The 24,298-nt window shown below is 32.9% G+C and overlaps 4 protein-coding genes across 9 annotated transcripts; 2 read left to right on the forward strand and 2 right to left on the reverse strand.

Annotated features, from left to right (window-relative positions):
- Positions 1 to 5,269: 5,269 nt before the first annotated feature.
- LOC107958986 (protein POLAR LOCALIZATION DURING ASYMMETRIC DIVISION AND REDISTRIBUTION) lies at positions 5,270 to 9,125 on the forward strand. Of its 4 annotated transcripts, none has more exons than XM_016894928.2 (4): positions 5,270 to 5,671; positions 5,795 to 6,162; positions 6,358 to 8,303; positions 8,390 to 9,125. In XM_016894928.2, exons 1-3 carry the CDS (start codon positions 5,401 to 5,403, stop codon positions 6,703 to 6,705), a joined length of 987 nt encoding a protein of 328 aa, XP_016750417.1. In that variant the 5' UTR covers positions 5,270 to 5,400; the 3' UTR covers positions 6,706 to 8,303; positions 8,390 to 9,125. The 4 variants fall into 4 exon arrangements, with proteins under 4 accessions (XP_016750417.1, XP_016750415.1, XP_040968927.1 ...); XM_016894926.2 differs by having other exon boundaries at positions 5,281 to 5,671; positions 5,750 to 6,162; XM_041112993.1 differs by having other exon boundaries at positions 5,281 to 5,671; positions 5,753 to 6,162.
- Positions 7,498 to 8,828, forward strand: LOC107960824 (chorismate mutase 2-like). Its single transcript, XM_041114140.1, has 4 exons — positions 7,498 to 7,530; positions 8,160 to 8,303; positions 8,390 to 8,482; positions 8,592 to 8,828. The coding sequence occupies exons 1-4, from the start codon at positions 7,498 to 7,500 to the stop codon at positions 8,826 to 8,828; spliced, it is 507 nt and encodes a 168-aa protein (XP_040970074.1).
- LOC107958985 (3-hydroxyisobutyryl-CoA hydrolase-like protein 2, mitochondrial) lies at positions 8,954 to 12,594 on the reverse strand. Of its 3 annotated transcripts, none has more exons than XM_041112990.1 (14): positions 12,280 to 12,594; positions 11,985 to 12,065; positions 11,791 to 11,859; positions 11,571 to 11,634; positions 11,187 to 11,266; positions 10,998 to 11,081; positions 10,649 to 10,733; positions 10,376 to 10,461; positions 10,171 to 10,292; positions 9,978 to 10,038; positions 9,766 to 9,864; positions 9,589 to 9,690; positions 9,469 to 9,510; positions 8,954 to 9,316 (listed from the first exon to the last, which is right to left on the reverse strand). In XM_041112990.1, the coding sequence occupies exons 1-14, from the start codon at positions 12,400 to 12,402 to the stop codon at positions 9,197 to 9,199; spliced, it is 1,218 nt and encodes a 405-aa protein (XP_040968924.1). In that variant the 5' UTR covers positions 12,403 to 12,594; the 3' UTR covers positions 8,954 to 9,196. The 3 variants fall into 3 exon arrangements, with proteins under 3 accessions (XP_040968924.1, XP_040968925.1, XP_040968926.1); XM_041112991.1 differs by having other exon boundaries at positions 12,234 to 12,481; XM_041112992.1 differs by lacking the exon at positions 12,280 to 12,594 and adding an exon at positions 12,175 to 12,193.
- Positions 12,595 to 12,765: 171 nt separating this feature from the next.
- Positions 12,766 to 17,709, reverse strand: LOC107958984 (BTB/POZ domain-containing protein NPY1). Its single transcript, XM_041112989.1, is given in 7 exon segments — positions 12,766 to 13,571; positions 13,802 to 14,364; positions 14,367 to 14,543; positions 14,546 to 14,975; positions 15,244 to 15,313; positions 16,564 to 16,797; positions 16,976 to 17,709. Coding segments are annotated over 6 exon segments (1,842 nt in total). The 5' UTR covers positions 16,626 to 16,797; positions 16,976 to 17,709; the 3' UTR covers positions 12,766 to 13,031.
- Positions 17,710 to 24,298: the final 6,589 nt, after the last annotated feature.

The raw sequence follows: 24,298 nt of genomic DNA on the forward strand, positions 1-24,298 counted from the left end.
TTACCTTAATTTTCTTACCATAAACATTTAAATTAAAATATAACAATTAATAATTAAATTCGAATTACAGAAATACAAACCGTAATTTCTGAGCTAACCCTCGTTGACTTTGCCTTTTCCTTTCTTAGCCGAGGTTTTCAGGGACAACGTTAGCTATGGAAATTAAAACAATTAAAAATTATCAATACACTACCATTCAATTTCACATTGAATATTCCAAATTTTTATTCAACTTTTGTCTAAATTCTAACTTAGTCACTAAACCGAGACTAGCTTTTATTCTTCACATTTAGCTCAATATTTTCAATCAATTTCCACTTTAGAGTAATTTCAACTCTCTAATTTGACCATAAAACCATAATTTTGAAATTCTTTCAATTTAGTCCCTACTATTAAAAACTTATGATTTATTTTACAATTCAATTCTTATTTCACTTCTAACTTGAAATTCTATCAATTTAACCCCTAATTCTTCAATTTATTCAACACGAACAATATTTAGAAATCTAATAACTTTCAAAATTTCTACTTAAAACAAGTAGTATTTGTAACGTCCCCCTACCCGAGACCGTTGCCGGAGTCAAGCAGGAGACATTACAAAACTTATCTTAGCACTTAAACAGTTTTCGTAGTAAACTATCCATCTGCGTCACGGTCGCTAAAAAATCATATCTCGAGTTACGAAACTCGAAATCCAATTCCGTAAATTTTCCCTGAAACTAGACTCATATATCTACTGACTAATTTTTTCTAGTTTTGGTCAGGCCAATTAGTACAGTTTATTAGAAAAAGTCTCCCCTATTTTAGGGTTCGGCTACTCTGACCCTTGTGCACAACGAATCAAATTTCTTCCTGTACAGAAATCCAATGACTATGCCATTTGTTTCAATTAAAAATAGACTCAATAAGGAATCCATACATATAAAGTTTGAGTCCTAATTCTTAATACACAATTTATGGTGAATTTCTAAAGTCAAAACAGGAAATCTAGAAATTGCTCTAACCCTGTTTCATCAAAACGTAAATATCTCATAAAATACAACTCTTTTACCTATTTTGTTTCTTCCATATAAAAATAGATTCATTAAGCTTCAATTACATATTTTATTCATCATTAATTCACTTTATACTATTTTTGGTATATTTTCAAAGTTGGACTACTGTTACTGTCCAAATCTGTTTTAGTATAAAATGTTGATAACTAAGTTTATAACATCTTCATTTCTTCTCTCTACAATATTTACCAACACTTCCTGATACGGGATTGCGCGCGGACCAAGATCGAGTTGCCAAGTCACGAGAAACTCCTACGAAAACCCTAAACAATTAGATCTGAAACGAAACAGAAAATTAAAAGATTAGATTTTTGAATTTTCAGATCTGAAATAAAATCCCCAAATCAGCAAAGAATCAAATTGAGAATAGAAATAAGTGTTAGGGTTCTTGAAACCCTCAAGGAGATTGTGATTCTGCCCAATTGAACACCAAGATAGTTTTCCCCAAATTTCGACAATCTAATTTCACCCAAAAAGAGTATGGAAAAACCCTAGAAATTGGGGATTTTTGGGCTGATTCCTTAAGATAGAAAAAGGCTGAAAACACAATAAGAACAGAAAATAGATTAGATAATGATTCAGCACAAGTAGAAATAAAGAAAGAATTGACAGTAAGAAATTAAAAGATAAGTCCTAAGAAGCCTTGAAATCTCGAAAGATCTCACAACTCCCTTCAAACGGCTCTAATCTCCCCTCCAAAGAATATCAATGGCAAGAAGAAGGTTGAAGATGGCTCCCACAATCACAAGATTGTTAAAACAACTTCTAAAGAAAACTCAAGAGAGAAATCTTGGAGAAAACTCAAAGAAAATTCTGCTCTCAACAAATCTGAAATTTTAATAATAATGATAAGTGTTTAACAAGGTGGACAGCCATGCCTTTAAATAGGCCTTATAACTAGTCCTAATCTAATTAGAAAACTAAAATAAAAAAACTCCTAATTATTTTAATATGGAAATTCGGTCAAAGGTCATTTTATCTGGGACTCTTGGACTGAATATTGACATAAAAATTTAAACTAAGTAAATAAATAAATAAAAATAAAAATAAAACTTTACAACTTGGGCCACTTTGACAATTTGGCCTGATTTTCAACTAAGTATGGATGGATTTCTTGATTGGGCTGGGAATTTACTTATTGGGCCTCGCCTTCAAGAATTTGGGCTTTTGTGACTCGTATCACTTCCTCTTATTACTCTTCACTAACATATCAAAACATACCATACTTAAGGTTTTGGTAACATTTATAAAACATACCAAAATATCACTTAACAACTTAGATACTTTCAAAATGACCAAAAGACATCCTAGGTACAATGCCATTTTCCAAAAAGATAGAAACTTCACCAAATTGAGTTCGGGGATCGGCTTGTATGCTGAGTCCTTATACTTTCGTACCTAGCCTGTGCACGGAAACAAACCGTACGCTGAGAATACTCTCAGTGGTATTTCTATAAACAATAGCTTAATCAACTTTAAAACATGGTAATTCAAACACATTATTGCTATTATTCAATATCAATCAGTACTCTAATAATCTTTACTTTATTTACCCTTATTAACATAACTCGGACACTAACGGATACACGGATCCAACCCACACTCCGGGATAAGCACATAGTGCTTCATCGGAACAAATCCGGAACTTTAACATTATAGTACACAAAGTACTTCATCGGAACAAATCCGGAACTTTAACAGTAGTCGACACATAGTGTCTCATCGACTCAATGTCGGAATATCCCAATACTTTCAATTCCTATGACATGTCAACTATATCCGACTAGCCCGACACTGTTAATAGGGTATTCAAAATCACATTCATTTCAATATGGTAAAAATACTTACCTCATTCACATTTTCATACAATATAAATATCAAATATAGCAATAACGATTAAGCTCGGTTTATAGAAATACAAACCACTATTTATCGAATTTAATCGATATCTTCGTTTACTTTCTCTTTTCCCTTCTTTGATGACGTATCCGGTGCTACGTTTGCTACTAACAATCATACAATTAAAAATCATCAATATACTAATTCATAAAACACATTTTCACTTTCTATCAAACTTTTACAAAAAATCCAATTTCGTCCTTTTTCCATTACTAATTTTTTTTCTTTAACTTAAGCTCCATATTCTCTTTTAATCAACTCATTAACAATTTCTAACTCATAAAATTCATTATAAAACATAAATTTTGAGCTCTATTCAACTTAATCCCCATTTAAACTTAACTTAGAATTCTTTTAATAAATCACTGAATTTTCACTTCTAACTTCAATTTCTATCAATTTAACCCATAAAACCTCAATTTATTCAACTAAATCAATATCTAAAAATTTTCTATTTTCTTCATTTTAACCTCATACATGTAGAACTTTGAATTAGGCATCCATAAACATAAAAATTATAAGAAAATAAGCTAAAACATCTTACCAATCAAGCTTTAGGGCCTTAATCCTCAAATTTCCCTTTTCTATTTCTTTCTTTCTTTCTTTCTTTCTTTCTTTCTTTCTTACGTTTGCTCTCTGTAACACTTTCTATCTTTCTTTCTTTTTAACTTACTCATAAATCTATATTCAATATAATAATATTAATAATATAATATTATTCTAATAAAATAACTTAATTTATAAGAAAAACTACTTTAAACATTTAATATCTTTACCAACTATTACACATGTTATATCATACATTCACACACATGGCACTTAGGGTCTAATTTCTAGATTAGTCCCTTTACTAATCTTTAATCTATAATTAAACTTTTATACCGTATGCAATTTAGTCCTTTAAACTAAATTCAAGCTACTTCACTTAATTAAACACTAAATAACCATTCAACTATAATTCATAAATATTTCTAATAAATATTCATGAATTAATTTCACGGAAACAGTACTCAAGACTCAATTTCCGATACCGTAACTTTCGGTTCATTACAGTATTTATCTCTAAGATTCCAAAAACATCAAAATTACAAGAAAATTGACCAAATTAACTTACCACTTAAGCTTGGAACCTTGAAATCCCTAACTTCCCTTTCTTTTTCTTTCTCTTTTTCTTTCCCCAATTTTCCTTCTCTGTTTCGTTTCATATTCTGTTCTTTCTTATTATTTTGTTTCTTTTTATTTGTTTTATTATTAAAATATTATAATAATATATAATATTATTCTTAAATAATAAGTAAATATATATGTATTACAATTGTATGTATAATATTTGTACACATATAAATTATTATTACCATGCAATTGTCACAATTTAATTTATTTATTTACTCTATTTAATTAATATAAAATAATATTAATATAATAATATTTACTTAAATAATAAGTAAACAATAATAATTAGTAATATATGTATATAACTATTCCACATGTATTTCACTATTATCACACATTTATCACTCATGGCTTAATTGCTCATTTAGTCCCTTGAATTTCCTTTATTCTATAATTAAACATTCACACTTTATTCAATTTAATCCTTATACCTAATTAACCTCACAATTAACTTCGTAAATATTTAGAAATATTTACGAATCCATTTTTTAGAAACGGAAACCTGAAAATACATTTTTCTGATAATTGTAAAATTCGTGTTATTATATAGATTCTAATCTTTTAAAATTTTTAAAAAATAATTGTAGGTCAACTATCAATAAATTTAAAATTACATAAATGGTACCACATTGAATAAATTTGCAAATATCTCAAACAAAAAATACATGAAATTAAAATATTTTAAATCCAACTATTAAAAATATTCTTTATAAATTGATCCACATTTAATTAAATTTTTGAATAATTTATTTTAGGCATATTCTCAACATTAAAAAGAAACATAAATGTTTGTGTTTGAGTATGGCCCCAGTAGCTGCATGATTGGATGCTTGTTAGTATTTAAGATAGTAGTATAAGACAGAAATTTATGAATTAATGACAACCGAAATAAGGCCCAACTAAAGCCACAGCTTCCTCCATTTCCTAATTTTATATTCTTATCATTCATGATCGTGCAATCGCCACTACCCATTTATCCGCACCTTTATTCTCGTCACCAATTGTTACTAATAAATTATTTCATCAATAATTTTTTAATTTTTATAAATACATATTTTTCAAAAGTCAATAATAAAAAAAGTGAAACATATTATGTTATTTTAATTTAAAGCTATTTTAAATTCATTATAATTTTTATAAGAAAAGCCCAAAATCAAAAACTTTCCATTCCCTCCAAATCAGTCACCCTTCACTCTCTTTTACTTTTGATTTTTATTTCCGCTGTCTCTTTTCATTTTCTCCTTCTTCAGCCCAGAAATTTGATCTCAAGCCAATGCGAATGGTGTTTAAGTTAAAGCCCCTGCTTTTGTCTCCTTTCTCTAAATCCAAACCTTCGCCTCCTTTACGCATCGCCGACGTGCTTTTACTTCAAGATCACGAAGAAGACAGCCTCCTTCTCATGGACGGTTCGCGCCGTATCGCTGCTCGCTTGCTCTCTGCTCTTAAGCGTGGGAAGGTGGCGAAGAGGGTTATTGGTGACGAAAGTAAGGAAGATGACGTTGCGCCGCCTGATCACGAAACCGACGCTCCTGATTTCTCATCCGGTAACAATATAAGTTTCCCTATTTTTTATATTTTGGCTTTTGAAATTTCAAATTCTAATGTTTTTTATTTATTTAAAGAAGCAGAAATATGTGGGAAGGAATCTAACTTTAATGTGGGAGTAGGGTGTTGTTTGCTCCATCTTATTGCTGAGAGTAAAAATGAACTTCAAAAGATGAAGGAATTGAAGATCCAAATGGAGAATGTTCTTCAAAATGTTAAAGAGGGACTGCTAAATACAGACATACTAGTTTGTAAGAATCTTGAATCAAATGATGGGGATGGGGTCGACGAAAGTTTGGGTTTTAACAGCAACCTTACATCAAATAAAGTATTGTTTGATCAGTCGTTGAATTGTGATGATGCACCAAAAGACGATTGTTTAGAAGGAATGGATAGACTTGAAGCAGAACTTGAAGTTGAGTTAGAACGTTTACTTCTCCATTTGGATTCAGGAAAATCCTCCACAATCCCACCTGAGAAAAACATCAAGGTACGGAGAAAACTTGGAAATTCTTAATTTTGTTTCAGACTTAAACATTTTGTTGTTGCTATTCAAAGAATGATAAAGAAACACGTTTAGATAATAAGTCATGTTAGTAGTTTATATAGAACATTTAGGTTAGAATTTGAAATCGTTACAAATTCCCCAGATACGTTAAATGATGTTGTGTGCAACCATACACAGGAGAACACTGTTAACACCACTTCAGTGAGAAGCTATAATGCTGAAGTAATCGACCCTACAATTGAGGCAGAGGAAGAAGACCGTCCGGACTCACATGGCGGGGTTCCTCCATATGAACTGGAGAGGAAGTTGCATGAATTACTGGAAACAAGGCAGGAACAACAGATAAGAGAGCTAGAAACTGCTTTGGAAACCGCAAGGCAAGAGCTCCGTGAAAAGGAAGGAGAGATTTCTTGGTGGAAAGAAACCGCACATCTTATGTTAAAACATGTTAAACAACCTTCAGGACTTAAATTTCCAGTACGTTCGACATGCTCACCAACTGAAGTGAGAAAAAAAGGATTGTAATGCAGCTGATCCCCATCATGTATTAGGTGTAATTGGTGGGTTTTAAATATGAGTTGCTTCTCAATATTTAGATGATTGGTTTGAAAATGTAATAACAAGTGAGAAATGAATACACGGATTCAAGGGAAATATATATAGTTCGTCAATGGATCGCTTATCATATAAAACTGGTTGGTTCTATACATGTAATATTACAGAGTACTCCTTCCTTTGCTTTTAGATTACAGATTTTGTTATAGCTATCTAAGGGAGGAGATGTTTCGTTGCAACTTATCGAAGCCGAAATATCTTTATTGAGGGAATATAAAATTAGAAATCCCAATTGTTGATAAGATTTTATGTAGTGATGGCAACTACACAAGGTTACTAACCATATCGCTGTCCGTTGCCTTTTCTGGTTGGAAGAAGATATGACAGATATGAAAACAGTATCTTACAACCATGCTAAGCCCGAACCCATCAGCCTATAACTTGCACGTCTTTCTTAAAGGTGATTATATATGAATGTAGATGTGCGTCTCAAACTTTTGGGCTGTCGTTGACTTGTCGTGGCTTCAATTACTCCTGGTCATGGGAGAAATAGTTGGTTGGTATTGATGAGTGAGAGCTATTAATTTCAGAAAAATCTTCGGATAATTAAGAGGAAAAAAGGGAGAGAAAACAATTATTTGCCAACGCATTACCATCTATTAATATTTGGGTTCTTCCTCCTTCTTTTGACCAAAGATGGATGTGTCAGTGGTAATTGTGTTAATTCTCGTGCGTTGGACATGTTCGATTAGTGAAGTCGAAATGGTAAAAGCAGAGTCCGATAGAGAGAGCCAGGTTTCCTTTAAATGCTCCAACCTACGACCCTTCCTACTTTTCAATGCCCGGCTCTTACGGTTCTTTGGTTGAGTTGGTTGTTAAACAAACAGAGGCCGTCCAAGCTAAGGTATATTCTTTTCATCTTTCAATTATCCCAATAATGTTTGCAGAGGCCAAGTGAAGGGGCAGGCCGGGCAGTCTTCTCGAAAGATTTTAAAGCTCTATATTTGTAAATAAACCATGTTTACAGTAGGCCTCCTAATTATTTTAGAATACCTTATTAAAATATCAATTTAATTATTTATTCTACTTTTTAATCAATCAAATAATCAAGTCATGGTCCAGCTCGTGTACGCACTGCTAATTTGGTAGAAACCATGGCAATGGAATTATGGATAATGGAACTTGTTTAGAGATTGAGTAGAAATCCAACCTATATATGAACGTGTTATAGGCCGGTAGATATGAAAATCCCGAGGAACATCCATTCTTCCCAGATGATTTACCACCGTTGTAGGTTCCACCTCACAAGTACTCTCGGGTAATAATTTATTCTTTCAAGCCTAGTACCGGCGTGTTCTTTTTCCGGATTTCTTTAATACCGGAAGCAAATTCAATTAAAATTAAACCTGATCCCAAGACCACAGGTTTTGAATCCTGCAGCAGTGTCCGTTAACGTAAATAAGAAGATATGGGATGTATATTTCAACAAGCTGCTTCCATTGTTTGTCTCTTCCGGTGATGACGGAAACTATGCCTCAACAGCTGCACGTGATCTTGAGTGCTTACAGGTAAGAATCTCCCGCAATGTTCTCTTTTTTTATCTCTCTGATGATATGGAGGCAGTGACACTAAAATATGTTGTTATTCCCTTCAGGTCCTATCTAGAAGAATACATTACGGAAAACTTGTGGCTGAAGTCAAATTCAGAGATGAATGGAAGCATTATGAACCTGCAATTCGTGCTCGGGCACTTTCATTTCATAGCTATTATGCCACCAATGATGCATATATGAAATCAGTAGTATACTTTTTTTGGCGAAAATAATACTTCTGAATTCTCTTGCATGGAATTTTAGGATAAAAAAACTCTGATGGATTTATTGACGGCTCCGGCTGTGGAAAAAGCAGTAAAGAAGAGGGTGGCGAAGAAGGCAAGGATATTTGGGCAGGAAGTGAAGGTGGGTGATGATAGTGATGAGAATAAAGGGAAGTACAAGATGGATCCAGCTGTTGTTTCCAGATTCTATGGAGACTGGGTCATTCCCCTAACAAAGGATGTTGAAGTCCAGTACCTCCTCCATCGCCTTGACTGAAACCTTGGTTATGTATCAGTTCCAGTCAAGGGTTCACAATTATAATTCAGAATAAAATGTATTCTGTCAAATTCTGCTTTGATTATTATGTCTAGTTCTACTCCAATGTAATATGTGCACGCATCTTTTCACAACACCCTCAAGCCGTTTTGAATCAGTTCTCCATAAAAACATACGGAACAAGATCTGGTCTTGAAAAATCACAAACAAAACAACTCTTTCTAATCTCTGCGTTCCTACTAAAGTTCTATGTATAACTGGTAACACCATAAAAATATGGGATGTTATTTCCATAAATGAAAAGAACTGATCAACCAAAAATTGTCTGCTACCAAAATCTAATAGCTTCCCCTACAAAGATATCTTCCTTAGATGTAAGGTTCTCTTAGTGAAGTTGGCAGCACCAGTTCAGGCTCTAATTCCCCGAGTGGCGTAAAGTAGTACTCAACCATGTCTTTACTAACCTCTTCCAGGCTTGCGGGGTACCACTGTGAATTTGTTAGATACAAAAATCATAGGAGTAAGATTATATGAATGGATGGTGGGATTAAAATCCCGTTTTACTTTAATGTAGGCCTTTCGATTATGTACTAGTATAAAAGTACATGAACACAGACAATGGGGTCAGAAAAGAGAGTACCTTGGGAGCAAAATCCTTGTCCACTAACCTAGCCCGAACACCCTGTAGAGACAGTCCGATTACATTGACAAGAAAAGTGATTCAGGAAGTGCTCTCTATGTGAACAAGAACAGCCCATACCTCAGTGAAATCATTAGAGACCGATTTGGAGATCCAGGCAAGGGAAATCCGATATTCACGTGCCAGACACTGATCAAGTGATTGAAATCTACCTTCTCGTATCTAGCAAAAAAGTAACTGACATAAGCCATTGATAGTGAATATGGTATTTAAAGCACTTGGACATTGTTAACCTACGGATCTTAGAGTAACTTTCAAGCTCAATGGTGAGGCTTCTTTCATTTTTCTCAGCACTGTCTTGCACCAATCATCATAAGCTCCAGCTGCTTCATTTTCCTGAGATATCAAAGTCTTTAACTGACTGCCCAGGAACACACCCCATTCACTTGGAAAATGTAGGCGAGGGCCTACATGCACATGCACACACATCTGCATATAATTATGCTTACCAGAGAATCAATAATTTCCTCAGCAGTGTCATGGCTGAAACATTTATCAACTGTCTCAATCCTGAAACAAAAACACAAGATAAGAGAAGACAAAATCTATCAGGAAAAACAATGATTCTTACAAATAAAATTAAGCAGTCGAGATATAAAATCTGTTTCTAAGTTCTACAATAACCACAAAAAAAGAGGTTACCTGCGAAGAATGCTGCTCCTATCAGGATAAACAAGGTCACCATATTGTGCAAGAGAAGAATCTATGACAGCTGGATCATCATTCATCAAGTTGCCAAGACGCTCTTCAATCCAAGGAAGCCTCTATAGGGGCAGTTTGTTCAAATAAGTTGAGAAAAGAGGAAAGGAGGAAAAGCACAAAATAAGAAGCAGAAGAAAAAACAAACAGCATTTAAGCAATAGTGGGTAGCAAGGCCACAGGCAATCATTTCAACACCATTAAGCTTGTCTCCTGTTAGAGCTAAATATTCCCCTGCAGGAAAAAAAAAACATGTATTGTTAAAATAAACTGGAATATGTGGCCAAGATATGCAAGCAAGTAATCTGGAGAAATAAAAAAATTCTTATATTTTAATAACTAGAAAAGTATACAAATAAGTCACACATATTGATGAAGTCAGCTATGCATTGAAAAAATCGAAAAAATGGCAGGTCAATACCTAAGTAACCAGGTAGGCGAGAAAGATAAAATGAAGCCCCTGCATCAGGATGGAACCCCAGTTGAGTCTCTGGATGAGAAAAAACCTGAAAATGTTAACCAAAGGTAAGGAAAGGCAATCACGGAAAGGTTAAAAAGGAGGGCAAGGGGAGAGAACTGTTTGCCCCATTATCAATCCTCATTCTACAAGGAAAGAAAAAAAACATTCTTATTGCACGGGCATAGAAGTTCAATCCCCACATATCATGTGTATGCCACTCATAAGAAGCAAGATGGATACATTAACGATAATTTGGACAACGCACAAATTCTAACATAAAATTTCTTTATAATGTTGTGGGACCACATACAGTTTTATCAGTCACTAATCTAAACATCCCTGGCAAAGAAATTCCACCTCCACACCCCATTGTTATTCCATCCAAGATTGCCACCTGTATATATGGTCAGTGATTATAGTCAGAAACCTCATTTGCGGTTACCAAAGAAACTCAGAAGCAGTTCACAAAGACATCAATCACTTAAGGTCGAACTCTCACATGCGGCTTCAAATATGTTCCTTGTAGATATACAAACTTATATAGCGTCTCAAAAAACCTTTTACATTCATAAACTTTCCCTGCACAAAGTTTAATCAGGTGAAACATGAATCACAAACTCCAGTTATGCCAGCTATAAAGTAACTTAATAAAAAAGAAATTGCATTGCATGTGATAATAATGTATCAAGTGTCAACAAAACATGGCTAGGAACATGCCATAATCATGTTTGTAAAATCCTTGGCCAAAGAAGTTCTGATTTCAAAATTCAAATTGGTCATGATGGATATCATAGTTAAGATGTCATTATTGAATTGCTTTCTCAAACTGGAAAGCTCTAAATTGACTAATCAAATAACTAAACGACATTGATAGCTGACTAACCTTCATTAAGTAAGCGATGGGGAGCAACAGTATCAACCCCAGAACAGAAAGCCCTGCCATTGCCCTTCAGTAAATTCAAGACAACAACTCAGACGCCAATGAAGATAAAAACTGAAATGTCAGGACATGAAGAAATTCCATTGACAGGAATATCTGAAAAAACAAACGACATGTTTGTTCGTGTAAATGAGTGTTGTAACCTAACCATGCAATATGATACCTTCATTAAGACAAAACCAATATCAGGGTTTTCTTCCCATGATTCATACAATCTCTTCAGCCGAGCTGCCTATGAAATTTAAAAAAAAAAAAAGGTCTTAAATCTATTAGCTACTTCAACATAAGGGTCAAGAGGAGAAGTTGAAGTTATCAACTTTAAAATTAGAACCAAAAGGAGAGAGGGCAAAATTAAACCATCGAGGCGGTAAGTGCATTGAGAGCAGAAGGTCTGTTGAGAATGGCTGCTCTTGATTTAGCTCTTCCTTCCACTAAAACCTGAAACATTTCACGCACAAATAAGCAATCTTTTTTTTTAATTAAAAGAAAAGCATTTTGGTTTTCCATTTTTTGCTGAAAAACAACAAATTTAAGCACAAAAACATACTTTACACACGAATCACGGGAAGATCACCCAAAAAAATTGACTAAAAAGTCATGACATACAGAAGAAAAATAAAAACCCAGAAAGTAGACAATTATCTTCAAAGACCTGCTCCTCGAAATCACCATATAGAGCATAGTTGGGCTGAGCAGAGAAACATCTTTGATGATAGAGGATCCCAAGTCTTTGAAATGAATGCCTAGCTTTTAATACAGCCTTCACTCTCTGCATCTTTGCTTTGCCCTCTCTATCTCGCTTGCTTTCACTTTTGACGTTTCTTTAGGAGAACGAAGCTTTTTCGCCGGTCGGTTCGGCTATCGACTACTTTTAGTCAAACTGTCAGGGTTTTTCTGGCCCAAAGATGAGCTCCGTACATTTTAAAGCCCACAGAGTAACGGGCATGAATTCCGAATTATTTAATAGGATTGTATATAAGAAAGAAAAAAACCTAATCCAAAAGCTTACGAAAATAATTGTGCCATTTACCAATTGCTCGGGCCACGGCCTTTTCATCCCCATCCAATTATTGGGTCTCGAGTATTACACACAAACAAATAACCCAAGACCGCGGTGCCAAACAATGGGACAAAAGTATAAACAGAAATTGTCTCCCTGGACAATTAGGTAAAAGGCTATTAAGTTTCACTAAAAATGTAGTCCGCTTGATACCATAATGGATGATCATACAATTAGATAGAAGATTTTCGTAAGAGAAGGACCCAAAAAACTGATATTACATTATTATTTTTCCCCCAGCTGACCAACATTTTAGAATACTTCAAACATGACAACCACCCCCATCGGCCATCATAAACTACAACCTTTTTTTACACTAGTAATAGTTTCTGAATCGTCCTTGTCTACGAAATAGAATGCCTCCTGTGTTTGGCAGATGAAGCCGCGGACTTCGTATCCCCTGGAACCATCGAGGTCGGGCTTTGCGAACTTCCAGAGGTCTCGGAACTTTTGTTCTCCCCATGCCCTTTTCCCACAACCCACAACTTGTCAAATATTCTTCTTGATCGAGATGGCAGCAGCTGCATCCCACTTTTACTGTTTTTGCTATCCTTCTTCAAAAATTTACCATTTTTGGGGAATTCACTCTCTTTTATCTTGGTCTGATTCATCTGTTTCTTGATGGAGTTGCAATCTTCAGCTGCAGTTTTTTCCCATTCTTCCTCGGTGTTCGTAGTGGAACGGGAAGCATCGCGGGGATTGTTTTTAAGTGATTGAACTCCTGCTGAAGCTCTAACCTGTTCAAAGAAGAGAACTTGAACTACAACCCGAAGTGGGAGTCTATCGTTCTGTGCAGCATGCATTGACGCATCCATTGTCAACTTCTTCACATCCATCAGGCTACACAGTTCCCTTCTTTCAGACTTCGTCAAGCTCAGATGCTCCTGCAGATGTAATAACCAGGCATATTACAAATAACCAAATCACATACATTACAATGTACTAAGGACATTTATAAATAAACAAAATTTCAATGGGATAGTTCACCCTTCGCACACAAGTCATACCATGTACTGCCAGAGCAGCAACAGATTTGAGCTTATGAAATGGGATAATATATAATCCTAAAGTCTGGAAGATCAATGGAGCTGGCATCCATAATTCAAAAGCCTACCTTGAGGTACATGTCAATGGCTTTATAGAGTCCATCATGAACCGGTCTAGCAAACTCAGGGATAGACCGAGCCAAGTCAATGAAACTGGCAAGGGAGAGATTCGGATCTCGTGCAATTTCTTCAAGATACCCATCAATCATTTTACCAACACTCAACAATGATCCATGCCCTAGAACAAAATCAGTACATCCCACATCATTCTTTCCAAGATCCAAATCTTGACTGCACTTCTTATTGATCATACACTGATTCACAATAGAATGCACCATCCCAACATCATAAATGGTTGTTTGAGGAGACCGTGCTGGGATTAATAAATCCTTGACAGAAGCTTCATGCAACTTTAAACTTATCCTATTCATTAAATCTTCCCTCGCTGAATCATCCACCCCAACCAAAATGGCAACTTTCAACAGCTTCAGCAAGAAACTACATGAACAACTCACACCCTTATCTGAAGGCAATAAGCATACAATTGTTTCCACCAGTAATTTGTTTCTCCAGGAATGTACATCAGAAATCAAGGCATCAACAGAATCTGGCAACCATCTGACAGCGTAAGTTTGAGTGCCTCACCGATGATTGCACCATCCATTCTTCCCTTTGATTTCACAGCAGTCATGACTCGTTTGTACAGAAAAATCTCTAGCTCACATACGTCTTCAACCCACCAATCCTTTGGAACAGATTCAATCTTCTCTTGGTATTTCATACCACCCTTGACTATTATTTCAGGGCCAATAACTTCCGGTTATACGTGTAGGACCAAGTGACGTTTGCAGGATCCACAGAGGTTTTAGATGCAATGGAATCAATGCACCTTCCAACAATCTTCAGGTTTTCAGACCATGGTAGAAGAGACTTGGTGGTTTGTAGAACAATGATGGAATCTTTCCAGCTACGTAATATGCTAGAGTTGATGAATACTTCAATTTTGAAAATCAGGTTACCTCGATCAACATCCTCGGTCATCTCTAAGTATTCAGCCGCACAACGAGCAGCCACAACATTGTAAGCATTTAAAGTAACGGTCATTCCATAGCAGAATTTCGCACAAATTTCAAAAGCTTTTGGTCCTCCAGGAAAATCAACCATATCAATTTCATCAGAGTTCTCTTCACTAGCCTTCAGAACTAGCTTTTGCAATCGATTGCTCTTAGACATTAGAGGAAACTGCAAAGAGACATTATGACCTCAACCATAATTAACAATTAAGAGAAAAATAGGTGCTCTCCACAGGCAGAGCATACCTTTTTCTGGAAGAAATAAAAGCCAGTAGAATAGCTGATTGAAGAAATACATATAAAATTTCTTAACTTCTAATGGAATGAATATAAAAAAAACCAACATGGCCCAAAGCACCAAAGTTAGGATAGAAATTCATAATTTACACATACATGCACATAAAGAAGCATTAAAAATTTGAAGAGATTGAGCATACCTTGTGAAGGTGAAATTTCACTTCACCAACAATGATGGTGACATCTGTTGCCAAATCAGATATGACATACCTGCATCAACAAATATTCTCTGTTTAATCCCAAATATAAGAAAACTTCAAGCTAAATAACAGAAAGAACAACAAAAAACATACAAAAGAAACTACATCCAATGCAGGATTGAAAGTTTCAAAATTTAGACGCCATTTGACCTTATTATTAAGGATTAAATGAGGTTTTATGATTTCTGTAATTTACTATTTAACTATTGCACAAACTGATTACTTACGAGTTACGACCACTGTACTCCAGCCATACTAGAAGTCTGAAAATAATTTTTATTTGTTCCACAATCGCTAATCCATAGAAAGATCTTGGGGGTTAAACACTAACCATAATGGAAGAAACCATTTACTGGGATCTTATTAAATCCGCTATTCAAAAATGTATCCAGAGCACTCAAGACTATATCACTCCTACTGGATATGCCCTTAGCAACACAATGATTCCGTGATTCGTTTATGACAAGTTGCTTTCAGGGGAAGAGACTTTTGGAAATGTTATGATGTAAAATACAAGCTCGTTCCTTGTTGGGAGATCTGGGAAATGCCCGAATGTTAGGTGAAATATGCTATTGTTTACAACAAGAGATTTCATACAACACGATGATTGAAGGCCTGCACCCCCCCCCAATATGCCTTTCCCACATTTGGACCACCAACTCATGGGGTTCAACAGTTGGACCACTCCCAGATACTCATCTCCTTTTTCACTCTTCAGTCCCCTTCCCCCCACTAAAACCAAACAATGAAAAGGATAATAATTGTAATGAAAACCACCCATGTGGTTAATCTGTCACCAAGACAAAGCAAAATCAAGAGGAAAAGAAAGTTTACATGTTAAAGTTATGACTTTTCCCCGATGGTATGATTAACCGCAAAAAGTTATCTTTTTTTAAAGCTATATTTTTTTTAAAAAGAACAATCACAACATAATTAACAGTAAGAGCACACAGAAGACTAATAAAACAAAATATAATAAGGTATACATATTCAGTAAAAAAAATCCATAAAAACTAGAGTTGATGAACTTGCAGCTCATAAACCGTACGGACTATTATGCAAGACATAAGCAACAGAGGGATAACACCAACTCCGATAGTTAAAACATGTCAGGAGCAGACAGCATAACGGAAAACAAAAATGAGAGGCGAAACTAAACCAAACCCTGATAGAAGAATGTTAAGAAAAGCTCAAAAACATCAAAAAGATTATATTGGAATTTTGCAAAGAAAAGAATGCTGGTAGTGAAACCTTTCTTACCGGATGCATTTGCCATCAGCTTGGAAGGTGTCAGGTTTCGAGCCAAGCTTCATAAACTTCATTTTGTTCTTTTTTTTCTCGAAAATAAACTTTAGAGAGGAGAAGAAACGACAGGTGAACACTCTTGAAACAAACTCAAGAAGCGACGCCTAAGTTCCTTGTGGTTGTAAGATGCCCATACATGAATGATACCATGTACCAACGGAAAAGTTTCCTTCTTTCTTTCTCTCTCAGCTGAACAAGAGTAAAATCCAAACCAGACCAGAAACCGAGGTTCAAAAAGAAATTTTAGGCTTTCAAAGAATATGGAAAGAAAAAATATAAATATCTATCTTTTTCACTACACTAGAATTCTAAAAAAGAAAACATGCAAACGAGACAGCAAGAAGCCAAGGAGAGAGCATTAATAAACATTTGACTAAGACGAGGAATGCCAACAGCCCCTGCTTCGTTATCCCCTTCAACCTTTAATCGAACACGTACGCTGTTCTCAGCCCATTTTCCCAGTTTCCCCCACTTTATGATAACATTGATGACGCTTATACAAAATTCACTAACCAAACCAAATGGTCCAAAATCCGAAGCCGAAGACAAATAAAGGAAAAGAAGAAGCAAAACACAAGTGTGGCGTAAGAGAGAGAGAGAAAAGAGACAATACTATGAAGCTTATAAATAGAAGAAGAAAGCAAGAAACAAAGCTAACAAGTTAGAAGAAAGATGAGAGAGTAAAAGAGACGAGCTAAAAAGCTTTGGTGTAAGGGGTCATGTGTATGAATGATGAGCTGTTTATATCAGCTACATCATATCAATAAATTCTCGCCGCCTTCGCCTTTAAAATCAGAATTCTTTTTTGGGGTCTAAATTGCTATTAAAATCAATATGATCCGCTGAATGAAATCAAAAGATCTTTTCTCTCTCCTTTTGCACTGGCGCAAATCTCGATGAATCTCTCTCTCTCTTTTATACCATGGTAAAGAGAAGACTAATATATTATTTGTAGCTGTGTGCGTGATCAATGGTGGTCAGCTTCCAGTCTGACGAGCTTGTCTCTCCAATCCAATCCTTTTAATCCTTCCTCTTCCTTCCAATATTTTCTTTGCTCTTTCTTCGCTTCATTTGCAAATAAGGGAAAAATTTTATAGAAGAAATAGGGAGTAGGGAGACTGTCATACAGGGTGGCACTTTTTATCGAGCTGCCCTTTTTTTTTAATGCCGTTAAAGCACGCCATCTTTGGTTTTACTGTTTTAGCCTCGGTTTCCTTGTTTTATTTACTTTCTCTTGCCACTGTGTTGTTGTTGCCTTGTCTTTTGACCTTTTTTTCAAGCCAGCGCTTTTTGTTTTCGTTTTTCATTTCGGATCGGATATGTTCCTATGGCATAAGTTTCAGATTGTCGTTTGGTGTAGCTCACTGGAAATTCAACACGTGTCGTAAAGAGGTTTCTATACTATTTGTGCTCATTTGTAATAGTTAATTACAAAGTTTTTTAAACGAATTTATAGTTGAATTGTTCGTAATTAATTCTTTCGATTTAAATTAAATAAATTAAAAATTATATTCAATTGCCAGTTTAATTGACTTATATCAATTTGTAAATTAATCAATTTTTATTGCATCAAATCAATCCAATTTAATTTTAAAAACATTAATTTTTCTTTTTTCGGTAGTATTTGTGGCCATTTCTGGGAAATTACTTGCTATTTTGCTAGTTAATTAACCAAAGAATGGTCGCTAAGGATGGCAAGAAGCATAGACTTTTTTCTTCGTAACTCATTTTTTTTATCAATAGAGATTTAACACTAATAATTAAAGTGTGAAATAAAAAATAGGATAAATTTCAAAATTTTATATAAATTATGGTTTAATATGTAGTTCTATACATAAATTTTGATTTTATATAGTTTTACATATAAAATTTTAATTTGATCCAATTCTTATAAATTATTAACATAATTATTTATATAACATTGTTTCATGTTTATATATTACATACATAAATAATTATATTTATCCAATATAAAAATAAATTAATGTATTTATTTTTTTAAATGTGCATGATTAAATCAAAAGTAAAATTTTAAGTATATATTTGAACCACAATTAGAGTTGCATATATATAATTGCACCAAATTATAATTCATGTATACAATTACACATTAAATTAAATTAAAAGTATAATTTTGAGATTTATCCTAAAAAATTTAATCAATTCCTTCGAAATTCAATTGAAACAAATGTATTATTTCAGCTGTAGATTTCACTCGTGAATATTACAAAATCAAAAGGCGAATAAAAGCAATAGTTTATTTAACGTTAACTATCATTTGTAAAATGATGCATAGTTTAAACTATGACATTAATGATGGTAATCGATGATTATGTTTGTTATATTTCTTAAAACCACTAACTTAAACAATTTAAAATGGTTGTGTATATGCATTAAAAATGATGATATAATTTATGACAATTACATGTAAAATATGATTAATAATTTAACTTTAAAAAAGCCCTAAAAAAAACACAGGTTAGCATAAGTCATAGATTAATACGATAACAAATAGTTTAATAAAATATAAAACAAAGTTAGGCAGAAAATATAAAATGAAGATAAAGTGGAATTTTATCACCTATTTAATATCAAAAATTCATTTTAAATTGTCATTTAAATTTTAATTTGATTGACATTAAAATTATTGTTAATGTTAAAAAATATAAATTTAAACATGTTAAATTACGATTATCTTTTTATTTATAAATTAGAAGGAATTATTGTACCAAAAAATAATTATAATCAAAATCTAATAAAGTTTATGAATAGTATTATCCTCATCGCAATCAAACTATGCTAACAGTAAATTTCGATCAACTGACATGAAATGAGAATGGCTTTTAAAAACACCTTCCGCATAGATGATACACGAAATGAATTCCCGACCTTCTTCGTCATCATTGCAAAAATAAAAAATAAATGCACTAAAACTAAACGAACAGATAAAAGAAACTAAAACTAAACACACCATCACAACTTTCATAGCAAACATGATAGACTACTAAAATCATAGTAGATTTAAAAATTTTCAAATTTTGCTTTTAGTTGTGTATTTAATACTTGTATTTTAATTTGATCGATTTTAATCTATGTTTTTTTTAATTTTTAAATTTTAGTCTTAATTAAATGGTAGTAGTTAAATATATTTGGTTAAATGCCATTAGTTTTATATTATGCTTAAAGTTATAGATTTAGTTCATGTTCTCTAATTAGATCATTCATAGTCACTCTATTTTTTGAGTTTCGAAATTTCAATCTTAATGCAAATTAACATAGCATTACACGTGCGATAATATGTTTGATGCATCAAATTGTGAAAATAACAAAAACTTAATGAATTTAATAGTTATCATTTAGATAGGACTAAAATTTTCCAATTCTAAAAGTTAAGAATTGGAAATGACCAAATTAAAGGGCAGATACTAAATCCACAACTTACACAAAGTGCGGGGTCTAATAGCATAATTTGACATTTAAAAAAACAAAGCAAGCTTTTTTTTATGTATGTGCATACTTTCACCCGACATTATCCTACGAATCTCTTTCGCTATAAAAATTATTGTAAAATCGAAATGAGCAACTGGTCAAATCATTCTTGACAAGAAAGTTTGGAAAGTTGTGTGCCAATTCAAGATTCTTAACAAGTTAAAACTTATTCTTTGGAAGTGTTCCACTAGTACAAATCCTACTAGATATGGCTTTATGGAAAAGAAAATGTGTTCCTAATCCTCTATGTGAATTGTGTAATCAAGTTGAGGAAACTATGAAACATATTGTCCTTGGTTGTGACTTGTGACCTGATAAGAGTCATTTAGTGTGAAGCTTGCTACGGTATGAGGCTACAATGGGAGAACATTAATATTTTTGACCAGTGATTGTTACAAATGGTGAAGAATCTATCAAATAACACAACAGGGGAGCAAGTAATGCTTAGGGTTGTTTATACATTACGGTACATTTGGAAAGCTGACCTCTTCTACTTTCTTCGACCCTGCTCTTCAATAGAGTCTTGAGGCTAAGTCAGCTCTCTTCTTCTTTTTCTTTCTCTGACATTCTGAGAGAAAGATTGATCCACCTGGAAACCCCTCTTGGCCTACTTAACCTACTATTCATTTAGGCAATAATAGCAGACTTTGCTATTACATCCTCCGATTCAAATCAATAGGAAAAATTTTCATTGTCACAACCCGGTCTTCAGGTCTTCTTTCAGAACCTAATGCCAGATGTGAGAAAGTTACACAAGAAAAAGAAATTGATGTGTGGAGTACTATTAGAAAGTTATAAAGGAATGTTCCGATGCGAATACTCAATATAAACCTGGTCATTTTCGAGACATGCTAGATTTGAAAATTAGAGGTTGGGAGAAACTGGAAGAGTCTTGATTATAAATAAATTGCGATTCAGCTTTTGATGTTGATACTAAAGACACTTGTATATGAGTTGTTTGAAATAGTGAGGGGCTACCGGTGGATGGAACTGGAAAGCATGTGCAAGCTGATAGTCCAAAGGTTGCGGAAGCACTAGCACTTAAAATGAGTGCAGACTTGGCAAAACAAAAAGGTTTTCAAAAGATAATCTTTGAAACAAATCTGAAAACTGTGATGGATGAGATCAAAATAAATAATTTAAACAAAAAATGGAAATTAGATCCAATTTTAAGAAGATTTAAGGATTGATCGACACTATACTTGATGTAAAGCTCAAATTGGTGAAAAAAGTTGCCAATAATGCAGCAAATTGAGTGGTCAAACACTTCAAAAAGGAGATGAGTTTGGCACGATGGATTGTTTGTCCTCCGTCTTCTCTGATTTACATATTGGACAAGAATGGGCTCTATACTTCTCTTAAATAACTTTTATTGACTTGGGCAGTTTACGTGATAGTATTTACTTATCTTTCTACTATTATCTAGGTGTTCTTTACGTATTTAGTTAATGATTGTGTTGTCAAGTTTTGATGTTATTATGAGTTGTAAAACCCTTAAATCTTTTTGGAAAAAAATTGTAAAACAATTGAAAACAAAAGAAGGAAAAAAAAAAGAAAATCAAAATTAAAAAAAAATTTAAGAGATGTCACAAAATATTCACGAAAGCAACCGATACATTAACAAAATTGAATATATAATGAGAAGTTTTTATAGACAACTTTTATTTTATTTTATTCCAAATATACAAATTAATTTAAATATTTTCATAGTATAGTGTAAATCTTACTACTTTAAATTTGAAAAAAAAAGTTATTAATTCCATTCTAAGAATTAAATGCAGTAGGCATAAAATATTTAATAGTAGTTAGTAGTATTTATTGAAAGATATAAATGGGAACTCAGCATTGGGAAATTAAAGGATTGAATATTAAGTTGATGTGTTTGGTCTGAAATTTAAGTTGATATGCTGGTTTGTCGAGGTGCAATCCAGAAAAGTTGATGAAAAAAAATCGAATTATTTTATTAATAAAATTTTATGAAATCTGTTATAAGAAAATAAGAAGAAGAAGAAATCATTATTTCGTGTAAAGATTCACGTGAATCCAAATTAAGATCAGACGTGATAAAATGTTAACAAATTACTTAAATAAAAATAATAAAATATAATTTATTATTATCATTTGGTACTATTATTATTGTTACTTGAAAATATTTAGAGAATTATAATTCTCACTGCGTTTGAATTCCAAGGAAACTGATGATAGCAACCTATGTTGGGTTGCATTATTAAAAAGTAGAAATGGCGAATCATAGCCTGTTGTACTAATAATAATCGAAATGTTTGTTCATGCAAACACTTCTGATACTGCAATTCTACATGGTCACCGACCAGTTTCCACTCTAACATTATCCTATGATTATTTTACTATTTTAATAGTTTTAGAATCTAGTTAAACTAGTAGTACTCTTAGCCTTTACCAACTCCATATCCTGCTAGTAAATGCCTTTAAAAATTAGAAAACATATATTTTTATACATTAAAAATTATTTAAATTTTATCATAAATATTTTTAAATGATTATCCTTCAAAGTGTCATTTTGAAACATTTTTAAAATATTTACAATATTTCAATAATTATAATTGAAAAGTTATGAGTGACCCAAAAGTTTTATTCCTCGATTATTAATCAATATGTCTATTCATTGGATAATTACGTCTCAATAAAGAGATATAATAACTCTTATAAAAATGAATCAAATTTCATTTATTTGATATGCCAAAAACACATCAAAAGTTTTTTTTATCTTTTTTATTCTTCTCCATCTTCTAAAATTCCTAGATTATTCTTTATAGAAATTGATACTCTTGTTATGTTCCGTTCAATACTTAGCGGATTATTTTCATCAGTATAAAATATTGACAAATATTAAACTTCATTGTAAGTAACTCTTTTACACACCAAAATATAAACCAAAATATAAATTAAAACAAATTACTTTAATACGTACCTTAAAACCTTCACTCATTTTTCATAATTTTAATTTTAATTTTATTCATTCTCACCCAACAAAAATAAACACTTTATTTTTTCGTCTATGTATTGCTTAAAGAACGTTTCCCCTAATTTTCATTTTCTTTATATAAAATACAAATGAAAGCGAATAATGTCATCAATCATGATAAGTGCCGACCCACAATCATATAGCCAAAAGCAAACGGTCATGAAATTAAAAAAAAAAAAAGAAACTGAGATTCAAATAAAAATTTCTCATAATTTTAATTATACAATTAATGATTTATTTGAATGGCTGCCGTAAAGTGTAAACCCTTCAACCGTATTATTTTATCACATATCATCATTGATTTTCTTTTTCAAATACTTATAAAATGCGATATCTATTGTCAACTAAATTGACTGCTGTATATTACTATTAACTGAAGATTGATTTATTGAAAATTGGTTTCAGTCAAAGGTCGTTTGCATTATAAACAAAACATTTTTCATTTATTTATTAGAGTTAGAGAGATAAGTTTGGTAAATCCAAAGCCGTAGCTTTAGAATGCTTATAACATTCAGTTGACTCCTATCTTTCTTATCCTACTTGTGTCCACAAATTGTCATCACTCAATCTAACATTAGAAGATAGGTGATTATTTCTGTTTGCTAAACTATAAATAAATGGTTTGAGTTTAATTTTCAAAGCCTACACTCTTATAGATTTAAAAATATATATTTAAAAATATTTTTAATTAAACTCGTTATTTTTTTTAATAAAAGTAATTTTGATTTTAAATTTTGTTATTAGAATAAATTACTCAAACCGACATGTCATTTATACCAAGTAGGGAAGGGGAGGGGACCTAGCTTTTCTTATTGTTTTACAAGTGCAATCACTCCTCTGCTGTTAATTGGGTGATTAATTACATTAGATGGACCAAAGCCCCTTTCAGTCTTTCTTCATCCTTTCTAGAGACAGCTGCCCCATCATTATTTCGTTGTACCATTCAACTTCATCTGTACTGATTGAACCTTTACGTCACACATTTAATTAATTGGACTTCAACCAACTCATACCAGCCTCTTCTTTAGTTGCTTCCCCATTTGCATGCTTAATTAATTTCAGCTAATCAAAGTTTGTCCTCCATTTTATGTTGATTATTATTGAAAAATTGTAATCTCTTTTGTATTTTTTAACAGTAATAATTGTATGCAAAATTTAGTGGATATAGGATTTATTTGGGTAAGAAGTTATAATCAA

The sequence above is a fragment of the Gossypium hirsutum genome, chromosome A05 (genome assembly GCF_007990345.1).
Source record: "Gossypium hirsutum isolate 1008001.06 chromosome A05, Gossypium_hirsutum_v2.1, whole genome shotgun sequence".
In the NCBI taxonomy this organism is placed as follows: Eukaryota; Viridiplantae; Streptophyta; class Magnoliopsida; order Malvales; family Malvaceae; genus Gossypium; species Gossypium hirsutum.

Excerpts from the sequence above, each read along its gene's own strand:
- LOC107958986 (XM_016894926.2), top strand. The coding sequence starts at position 5,401 with ATGCGAATGGTGTTTAAGTTAAAGCCCCTGCTTTTGTCTCCTTTCTCT. Across the intron at positions 5,672-5,749 it reads CGCTCCTGATTTCTCATCCG|AAGCAGAAATATGTGGGAAG; the intron begins GTAACAATATAA and ends ATTTATTTAAAG. Across the intron at positions 6,163-6,357 it reads CACCTGAGAAAAACATCAAG|GAGAACACTGTTAACACCAC; the intron begins GTACGGAGAAAA and ends AACCATACACAG.
- LOC107960824 (XM_041114140.1), top strand. The coding sequence starts at position 7,498 with ATGGTAAAAGCAGAGTCCGATAGAGAGAGCCAG. Across the intron at positions 7,531-8,159 it reads AGTCCGATAGAGAGAGCCAG|GTTTTGAATCCTGCAGCAGT; the intron begins GTTTCCTTTAAA and ends CCAAGACCACAG. Across the intron at positions 8,304-8,389 it reads GTGATCTTGAGTGCTTACAG|GTCCTATCTAGAAGAATACA; the intron begins GTAAGAATCTCC and ends TATTCCCTTCAG.
- LOC107958985 (XM_041112990.1), bottom strand. The coding sequence starts at position 12,402 with ATGCAGAGAGTGAAGGCTGTATTAAAAGCTAGGCATTCATTTCAAAGA. Across the intron at positions 10,462-10,648 it reads TCGCCTACCTGGTTACTTAG|GGGAATATTTAGCTCTAACA; the intron begins GTATTGACCTGC and ends TTTTTCCTGCAG. Across the intron at positions 10,293-10,375 it reads CCCACTATTGCTTAAATGCT|AGGCTTCCTTGGATTGAAGA; the intron begins GTTTGTTTTTTC and ends CTGCCCCTATAG.